General features: G+C 40.8%; 1 protein-coding gene across 1 annotated transcript; it reads left to right on the top strand.

Annotated features, from left to right (window-relative positions):
• Positions 1–190: 190 nt before the first annotated feature.
• Positions 191–9,935, top strand: LOC106939820 (HMG domain-containing protein 3-like; the record flags this gene model as incomplete). Its single annotated transcript, XM_015022378.1, has 18 exons — positions 191–655; positions 774–881; positions 967–1,107; positions 1,208–1,422; positions 1,893–2,002; positions 2,098–2,181; positions 2,307–2,395; positions 2,480–2,584; positions 2,686–2,826; positions 3,252–3,550; positions 3,638–3,765; positions 4,630–4,761; positions 4,892–5,076; positions 5,160–5,382; positions 5,582–5,715; positions 6,263–6,382; positions 7,629–7,838; positions 8,142–9,935. Coding segments are annotated over 18 exons (3,456 nt in total), but the record flags the coding sequence as incomplete, so codon positions are not given.
• Positions 9,936–10,341: the final 406 nt, after the last annotated feature.

Below are 10,341 nucleotides of genomic sequence, written 5' to 3'. Positions count from 1 at the left end.
ATATATATATATATATATATATATATATATATATATATATATATATATATATATATATATATAGATAGAGATCTTAAGTTTGCTACCAGTTGAATGAGACTAAACCGATTTTTTTTTCTCATCTTTTTCTCTGATGTGCTTTCAGAAGCCTTTAACAACTTCCTTACTTGTGATTTTTTTTTTTCCTCAGACATCTCAAAGCTCCAGTAAACACCTGCCGGGCTTCCGCAAAATCCTCCCCAGAGCCAACTGCTTCCTGGTGCCCAACAGCGCCTCCCCTAATTATCAAGCTGTAGGCTCTCAGTCAGAAGTGTGCATCGAATCGATTGATTTTTCGGCTGAAGGAAGCTTGTGCTCGGTCGCCCTCAGGGTCCCCAAGTCCAAGGTAGCGCCTGTTGAGTTGGCCGCAGAGGTGGAGATTTCAGAGCCCCCCACTGTTCCCAGTGATACAGCAGAGGAAACGGTGGTGTCTTCTCCCCAAAGAACTTCACCATGGTCTTCATCCAAAACCCTGACCTCCACAGATGTCCAGGGCTCGCAGGGTTCTGTTGATGAGATGCTGAATGATGTCTCACTGAACACAAAAGCCGGTGGAGTAGCAGTGCAAATGATGCAACGAGAAGCTACGCAGATGGTGACCATTGTGCCCTCTCAGGTGAGATCTTTACGTAAATGATTTACGACAGGAATTTAAACGTTAAAACGGAAATTAAATGTTTCAGCTAAGCAGTTTATTTTCAGTAAGTGTTTCTCCCAATTATCCTTCTTTCAAGAGTCAACTGGAGCCTCAGCCTTTAGCAGGCATTAGTTCCCTGCAGCCAGTCATGATGATATCTGTAGGGGCCAAATCAGACCAGATTCCCAAACCTTCTTATAAAATGGTAAAAACCCATTTTTTTTAAGGCAGAGTTTATTCTAAAATAAATTTTGAAAAAAAAAAAGTGAGTTATTTCTTCTTTACTGCAGTCTGTAAAGACATACACAAGGAGAGGTCGGGGGAGGTGTCTGAATCCTGGCTGCTCTTTTGTTTACGTCACTCGACACAAACCACCTACCTGTCCCGAGTGTGGGAGCCACTTGGGAGGAAAATGGATACCTGCTGTAAAGGTTCAGTTGCTTCTAGCAGGCGATATTTGATATAAAGTATTCTTTACAGCTCTGACTCGGTTGACTCAGTTGGTTTTGACTGCATTTGTGTTTCTTCTAGGCTAAACGGACACAAGATAAAGCTGGTGCTTCCAAGCTAACAACTGACAACAAGAGTGACGAAAGCCGTCAGGCTGCACTGCATGTTTCTGCAGACACCAGCAAAACATCTGGTGGCGGTAACAAGGAAGGACAAGCTAATCGGAGCAACAGAAAACAGCCTGCACTATCAGCTGCAGCACCACCAGAGGGCAGCAGCAACACGTCATTATCAAGGTGTTGGTTGTTATTTTTCCGCAGTTTGGTATCTTTGTGATTTTTAATGGAGCTCTTTTAGTTATAAAATTAGACTTACAAAATAACAATAGTTGTAATAAATGATTTCAGGAATTTCTACTGTCCTCAAAACTGATATGAAGTGACATAAAACTTTATCCAGGATCCAGTTACACATCGATAGCCATGTTACATATTACATATAAACAAGCTGACCCTAGGAGTAAACATTTCAAATTTATATTGAACCTTCAAACATCTTTATTGTAAGTTGTTCAAAATCTTTAGAAAAATTGTTGTTTCATTTGAACTTGAATATCTACATATTTCTGGTTATTTAAAGGAATTTAGTGAAAAAGCTATTGTTTGTTTTTTTCTATCTTAGAAGAATTTAGTCAATGTAATCCACTGGACATTTCATGTTTTTTAAATGAATATCTGACTGCATTCTTTATTTTTCTCTTTTAAAGTAAACAAATAAAAGTGAATACCAAAAGCACGCATCAGAAACCAGCGAGAAGCTGTGCTGTTGTTCAGAAGAGGCCCGTGAGACCCATCCTTCCTGCCGTCTGTAACCCAGGTAACACTGGACAAACATCCCGCGGCATATACTTCAGGTAATAAGCTGCTATTACCCGGGTCAACACATTTGCTTGTGTTTGGGTTGATTCGCAGGCAACGCTGTGATTCAGATCTTGACTGTGGCACCCGAGAAAGAAAAACCTCAAGGCGTCTCTACAAGCAGCCATTCAGCAGCAGGTACTTTTAACGTAATTTCCCACTTTGCGCTGCGCGAATGCGTTCACGACACGTTTGACATGCACGAAGAAGAAATGTAATTTCTAGATGTGCTCGGTGTTCATCTGACGTGGTTGTGCTTGTAGCCACAGTGCCTCAAGAGATTCTGTCGAGTCTTAAACCCAGCACTTTAAAGCAGCTTGGCCAGACCGCCCCAACGACGACAACCACCCAGGTGAAAACACACACGTCAACACTGAAAACACAGAGCGACAGTGATGAGGTCAAGTTTCTTCACTCACTGCGTCCCCCTCTGCAGGATTCCTCCATCTCAGCAGACAGGAGTAAACATGCGACTTCCACTCCTGACACAGGTGTGAATGTTTTGTCCCTAGTGCCTTTCAGACACACGGTTTCCTGTTTTGTAAGTAAACCCCGTGCTTTTCATGGAAAATTTGTTTCTCTGTGGTTTCTTTTCTGTTTGTGTGACAGATGTTTTTTGTTTTTTTTTGCGTGTCGTTTCAGGATTTGGGGCTATCCACAGCACGAGGCAGGGGCCGCTGTAAGAACCCGGCATGCGACTACATGTATAAGAACCGTCACAAACCTGCTGTGTGCCCGAAATGTGGCAGCGAGTTGACCAGAAAGAATACCAAGCCTCCAAAGGTAAGAGAAACACAACATCCAGATTATTTTTAAAGTGTAGATGGATGGCGCACTGGTTGAATTCAAGCTCAGAGCTGTGACGGCTCAGTGACGGCTGCTTCAGTACACCTAAGATGGATAGCTGATTTTTTTCTCTTTGGTCTTTCACACATTTTACATTTTTTTATGACATAGTTATTGTCCTATTTACTTTTTTTTTTATCACATTTTGATGCTATAAGGCTTTGCCTCTTCTTTCCCTCAGTAACAACTTCCGTACCTAAGAGTGCTTCTATGAGTAACTGATGAACAATCAGGTTTAGTCAAGTGCTAATCATCCAATTTCACAGCACTCATCATCAAATTATTTACTTGCAAACACGATTTGCTGATGCCAACTGCTGTGTGCATGAAATCCTCTCACTAACTTTCTGTTTCCTCCTCAGTCTGAGACTTTGCTGGATCCCCATCAGGACCTGAGTCCTGCTCAGAGGGACGTCCAGCGCCAGAGCACTCTGCAGCTGATCCGCAGCACCCTGCAGATTCCTGAGAGCGACACAGAGCTGCAGGAAACAATGAGCCTCATCCAGGAGCTGAACAGCGTTAAAATAGTCCTGGTTAAGAACGGTGAGGGAAGTGATGCTGAGACTGAGACGCTGTTGGAGACGGGGTGGCCTCAGTTTTATGAATCAGCAGCTACACACTGCGGCCTCTGCAGCTACCGTCTGTTGAAAGGAGAGCGGGGGTAAGGCCATGCACGAAGAGCTTTGACTTCTTTGATTTCTGAGATTTAACGTAAACTTGCATACGTGGTTACAATTGGACCTTGCAGTACTGTTGCCGGGCAGGAGGACTGCTGGTTGCTCACAGAGACGCTGATGCAGACGGCGTCTCTGCAACTCAAAGTGTGTCCCAACCTTCGGTGTTTGGCCCTGCACAGCTTTGCAGATCTGCATCCAGGTAACCACACACGCTCAGCTGTTGCAGTAAAGCAGATTTGTATAATTCTGAGCATCATTTGTTTTAATTCCAAGGAAAAACTGTTTTAAAATGTACTTTTTGTGTAATCGCCTGTTGGAATAGGGCCAGCCTGGTTTAAACTCTGGACTAGTTGTGGATGTTTCTTATTCACGCTGTTTTACCAATTGGCCTCAAGAGGGCGCTATAGCACAACAAAATCTGTCTCACAAACTAATTGGATACCTTTCTACCTTTTTTTTCTCTGAGAAAAGAAAGTGAGTGTCTTACCAAAATCTTCATCATATTTAATAGTCTGGTTATTATTACATAATAAAGGACTTTGCATCTCCATTTATCTATTATCCCTATTTGAGCTTCTTTTTTTAGTTTTAGAAGCAGATCAGTGGATAATAACACTGCTTCATATTGTTTGACAGAAAAGAAAATGTTTTATGTCTAAGCAACATATGTTTCTGTCTTCAGTTTTTTTTTTTCTCTGAAATCTGGCTCTAGTTGTCTAATTTTTATGAATTTCAGTTTCTAAGAAACACTTTAAGTAGATTCCTTTAAAACTCAATCATTATCTGAGGATCCCGGCCAACAGGACAACCTGAGAGGAGCTTTTATTTCGCCTGGCAGAGTTGCCCTCAACTCACATGATTAAATGGATATTGTATTAGCTGAAGATCTCTCTGTCTGTATCTTGGCATATTTAGCTTTTTTTTTTTTTTCTCTCCCTATTTCATGGCATCCATGGAGAACGAGCCACATGCTGCGTCCGTACAGGAACCCAACATAACATGTAATGCTGTGTTAGAATAGTCAATCATTCCTGTCTAATAATTTGTTTTCTGGTTTGTTCAGGTTTGTTCAATGTTGGGAATCGACTCCTTGTGAGTCTTGACTTATTTCTGAAGATCAGAGCCAACATCAAACTGGGCCAGACACCACCTCTCGCCGCACAGTCTGTGTTTGACCAAATCCAAAATCATCCAAGTAAAGTCCAGTTTACCTCTACATGCATTTATTCAACAGTAGATTTATTTATTTATTTATTTATTTATTTATTTATTTATTTATTTATTTATTTATTATCAGCCTTTTGATGCGTTTACTCTTACATTAGTCCATAGTCTTACTGCAGAGGAATCATCTCACGTTCAGGAGCTTTTCCTGAGCGGCTACTGGGCTTTTGAGTGTCTGACGATGCGGGATTACAACGACATGATCTGTGGCATTTGTGGCGTTGCCCCGAAAGTTGAGATTGCGCAAAGACACAGAAACGACGTGCTGGAGCTGAAGAATGTGGAGGTGACAGACTGTTGATGGAATCGGTAACATGCTTGTAATTTTTCAGCTGATTTGGGAACGTCATGCGCCTTTTTATCCTGCAGTTCACCTGGCCGGAGTGTTCGGTCTCAGACGAAGTTCACGTAGACGACTTCTGGCTGACCATGGAGGGGGAAGCGATCGAGCAAGCGGCTTTCCCCGCAGACATCCCCATCACGCGGGTGGATGCTTCCATCATCGCTCCTTTCGCGCCGCCTTTGATGAGGAGCCCCACTGTCATCAACACGGAGAAAGACAAGCTCATGCCACCAATACAGCAGCCTGCAGGTACGCACACCTGCCGAATCATGTTGCTTACACTTATTACAGCCTCAGACTTGAGAAATAAACAAATGTGTCAATATCGCAATAGCCATTTGCTTTATTTACAGATTAAAAACAAATGGATTGCGTGTTTCTGCTTATGGGATCTTTCTTTCAGTGGGTTGGGTTTGTTGGCTATCAGATCATTTTCTGATGTTTCCAGGAGATCCGTCAGTTTTGGTTCGTCTCATCCATGACGGTCAGCTCAGACTCGACAGGGTCGAAGATCACAGCGAGGATGAGTTGAGAGCCATACTGGATAGCTGTGGAGTGGACCTCACCCCTGGCTCCACGAAGGTGTGTGTTTGTCTGGGAACGAAACAAATGAGCCACAACAAAGACCAGAGAGCCTTTTGCCAGGGTTTACCGTAGCCTTTGAACAAAACAGTTTACACCCTTTGAGCTGTTTCATATTTTCCTTCCTAACGGCCACAAATTTCAAAGTTTTTGTAGGGATTTTATCTGATTGACTGACGTAATGTAGTACTTCTGAACTGGAAGGAAAATAACAATTATTTTACAAATACATGCATTTATATTCAGCGTGCTTTTACTTTGACACCCTAAAATAATACCCAGTGAAATCAGTTGCACTAGAAGATGAAGTTCAGTAATATTATTTCAAACAATAGCAAAACTATAACTTTTACCGTTGCAGTTAATACACACTAATCAATTCCTCTCTCTATAAATAGACAAAATCTTTCATCCAACATCTCCATCTTTGGGCTTTCTGGGTTAAATCTCCTCTTCACATGCTCATTTGTAATTTGGCTTTTTAATTGTTCTTTTAAAATGAATGTTCTTGTTGCAGTAAGTCATGTTTTCTGTGTCTCACTGCTAGAACGAGCTTCTGGCCTCCCTGGTCAACCTGTACACACATGTCCACAGTGGCCTTCCCACGGCTCCACAGCCACCCGCCCATCTCACCGCTGGCAAGCTGTCCAAGATGTGCCCCCACAAGGTGAAACACCGGTCCTCTTATCTGTGCATCTTTTGCATATTTCTGCCCCACTTTCATTCTTTATTTTTATTACAAGTCCCCTCTCTGTAATAAATGCTGGATGTGAAGTTGGGATGAGCTAAATAAGTCAGGTCAGCTTGAGTGAATTTGGGTTCTGACAATCTGCTGCTAAGATGATAAATTCAGTTGCCATTGTTGCTGTATTTTTTTTCCCCTTTGCTGTTCAGCCACTAAATTAGTTTCAGTGAAACTCAAAATGGCTATGATTAAAACAAGCCCATAAATGTTATCATGTTCCTGGAAAAAAAATAAATTAAATCAATCAATGCTCCAACTGCAGCCATTATGACATTTTAAGCCTCCAATACAATCCATTGTATACACATGATCCATAAGCAGTCTGGAATAATCTTCTACGTCTCGATAGGCACTATGTCCATCCACCCATGACACATTCACTGCTTCATTAGTTCCTCCATCCAACTATCAGTCCATTCAGAGCTTGCTATGTTTTTTTTTTTTTTGTGATTGTTGTGGGCTGAAATTACAGATTTTTGTGGTACCTTTTTCTAAAAGTTGCACATTTCTTAGATTATTTGCCATATTTGAAATAACACCTTTAATGCAAATAAAATCCCATCCTGAGGAGTCGTCAGAGACGGTGATTCTCCTTGTTGGGAGTTGGTGTTTCCAGACTCAGAGTAGATAAATGTAAAGTTTGAGATCATGAGCAGAAGAACAAAAAACGGCGACACTTGTATTAAAGAAACAATGGTTAGAGGACCTCTGCCGTTTTCCCCAGTGTGGACAGTTGTTTTATGGACAGGAAGGGTACTAATCAGCATTAACAGCAAGAAAACGGTCATTGTTTTTAGGTCATTTCCTTTATCTCCTCTTCTGAGTATGTAGTGTATAAAGTAAACTAGTGCATCATCACTTCCTAAGAGGTTGTTGTAAGAACTATTTTCTTTAACTGGATCATGGTTGTGTACTCGCTCGCATGAAGACAGAGCGGTGAAAACGTTACGGTCTTTGGGTTTTTTTTCAGGTTTTACATTTAAAGTCTGACCTTGATGGAATGATCTGCTATTGATTCCATTTAAAAGTGGAGAAAGAGTTCAATTAATTGACTTGTTGACTATTGCAATAGGCTTCATTGCATAATGATTTTCACATTTCTGGCTTATTTCTGGTTGTGCGTTACGGTTCTAGAACGCTAGATGTTGTTTGCTCAAACCGCCTGTAGGTGGTGTGTTCCTCCAAGTACTTGGTGAGAGGAGAGACGGCTCGAGACCACGTCGATCTGCTCCTCTCCTCCCGTTACTGGCCTCCGGTTTACGTCTGCGACTGTCCTCGTCAAGTGGCGCTTTGCACCGATCTGCAGTATCCAGAGTTGGCAACGCAGATGTGGGGCAGAAACCAGGGCTGCTTCTCTGACCCCTTTGAAAAGCCAGAAGTAAGTGTCTCCAGAAAGTCTACAAACCGAGAAACTTTTATTCAATTGGCATTTATTCAATTAAGTCGAAAAATTTACAGGGATACAAATAAAAGAAGAGGCGTAGAAAGACTAACCAAAGTTCCACACTGACGACACAGACAAAAGCATAATCTATTTGTTGATTGAATGCACAGCTCAGCTAGATGCAGATTTGATCTAAATCCAGTAAATGAAACTTCTTTTTTTCTTTTATTTATTTAGCATTCTGCGACTCTGTTTTCAGTAAGTTTCTGCCCAGACAAACTTTAGTTTCTGTTTCAGTTCGTGACATGCCCTGAGCTGCAGGATCAGCCGTACGCCGCTGACCTTTCCTTGGTAGCAGAGAACCAGCTGGTTCACCCCATCACAAAATCCCCCTCTTGCTGGCTGGCTTATCCTCCAGGGGCAGCGCGGGACGCTCCTGCTCAGGAGCACCACCGCATGATCCGCTGCAGAGATCTGGAGCCGTACATCAACCTGCTAACAGAGCTGGACTTAAAGAAAGAGGAGCATCACAAAGAGGAAAACATGAAGGAGCAGACCGACATACCGGAGAACGACTCTTTGAAAGAACCAGAAGACGATGTGAACACAAAGCCCATGATTTTCAACAACACGGCTTATTACTACCTGTACAACCGACTTGTAGACTTCCTCAGCAGCAGAGACATAGTGAACCAGCAGATCAGCCAGGTTGTGAAGGCTTGTCAGCCTGGAGAGGTGGTCATCAGAGACTCTCTGTACCGACTCGGAGTGGCACAGATAAACACAGACGGAGATGAAGGAGCGAGATTAGACGCACAGACGGAAGAAGAAGGAGAGAAGCAATTAATGGTTCTAAGCAATTAAAAAATAAAATCTTGGTTGGACTTTTTAATGCCATAAAAAGAGATTCAGGGAGGGCAAGGATTTTGGAAGCAGTGCAGGTCTAGAAATAACTTTTGTATTACGGAGGAGACAGAATAAAAAACAATACATTTGATACGGTGCTGGTCACATGTTGAAGGGTGGATTGAAATCTGTGGAAGTGAAAGCTGTCACAGACTGCAGTGATTACTGTTAATATATTGAGTTTTATAAAGTTTTTTAAGCGTATGGAATGCTTCCCAATGTTTTTTCAAGCATAAACAATAATACTACTGAAGACTTTAAAAATGGACGCTTTGATGCTATTTATGAAACTGTCGGTTGTAAATGATAAAGAGTGTAATTTTGGTTTCATGCCAGGATGTTTATGGAATAAGTTCATATACTGACAAATCCAAGGCCCAAGTTTTGACATCAGCTGATTTTAGATTCCTATCATTTCATAAAGCTGCTTTGCTTTCACATTTATTTATTTTTTTACACAAAAATATAAAACACGATCTGCTTTTGTCTTAAATGTAAAAGTAGCAATTTCTTCTGCTTCCAAAATAATGCATATTACATGTAATATTGGTCATTACATGTAAAGTTTATTTTATATTACTCAGTTGTTTTGCAAGCATAGACATAGCAATTATATATTTTGATACAAGCAGAAAATATAAACCTTTTGTCATTTTTCACAGTATATGGTCCTTAATCTTCAATGTCATGACAGTTTTTTTTTCTTTAATTATTTCACAATCCACTGAATTTGTTGTACTTATTGCAGGAACAGTGATGTAGCTTTCTTTCAGTCAGTTGATCGTTTGCAGAGAAAACTCTTTGGTCGTTTCCCTGACATCTCAGTGAAAGGACTTTTAATTATAGAAACTGTATGACGGAGAAATCGTAACTTTGAAACATTGGTACAGTATACTGTGGTACCACTAATCGGTCTCCTTCTGACTAAAAGAATGTAAACTGAACTAATGCAAACCATGTTCTGCATTGTTCTCTATGTGCCATATTTATAGCATTTTTAAAAAATATCAAGACATTTCTGCTTTGTGTTTTACAGGCTTACCTCTCTGTAACCTTGTGAGCAGATTTTTACAGATATGTTGCGTATCTGCTATTTTCCACTGGGTTATTATATAAAAATGGACCTCAGAGAGTAGTGTTTAAATTGCATGATATTATTTTGTGAAAAATATATATTTAATGTGGGCTGCTGTGTGAATTGATTTAATCCGTATTAATCCATTGGCCTTTAAGAAACAACAAAAGTTATGTGTACTTTTGGTGCTTATTAAAGCAGAGCAAACATAAATTTACCTGCCTAAGCTTGTTGATGTTTGTACACCTGTGTGTCAAAAAAAAAAAAAAAAAAAAAAAAAATCTTCCGGTCATTGACCTGCCTCGTAGTTCTGGGCTTTCTCAGGAGCATTGATGCTCCATAAGGTGAAAGGCCACAGGTTGGTTGGTGACTAAATGCTTATTTCATGCATAAAAAATTTAATTTATTAGATAAAAATCATACAATGTGATTATCGGATTTTATTTTCTACATTCTCTGCCTCACGATCGAGGTGTACTTAAGAAGAAAATTACAGACCAGTGGTGCATTTCTCTC

The sequence above is a fragment of the Poecilia latipinna genome, unplaced genomic scaffold (genome assembly GCF_001443285.1).
Source record: "Poecilia latipinna isolate Pla-1442-1.1 unplaced genomic scaffold, P_latipinna-1.0 Scaffold2992, whole genome shotgun sequence".
NCBI classification, from domain to species: domain Eukaryota; kingdom Metazoa; phylum Chordata; class Actinopteri; order Cyprinodontiformes; family Poeciliidae; genus Poecilia; species Poecilia latipinna.
The sequence above is the reverse complement of the archived record's forward strand: the minus strand, read 5'-3'. Positions and strand labels throughout refer to the sequence as shown.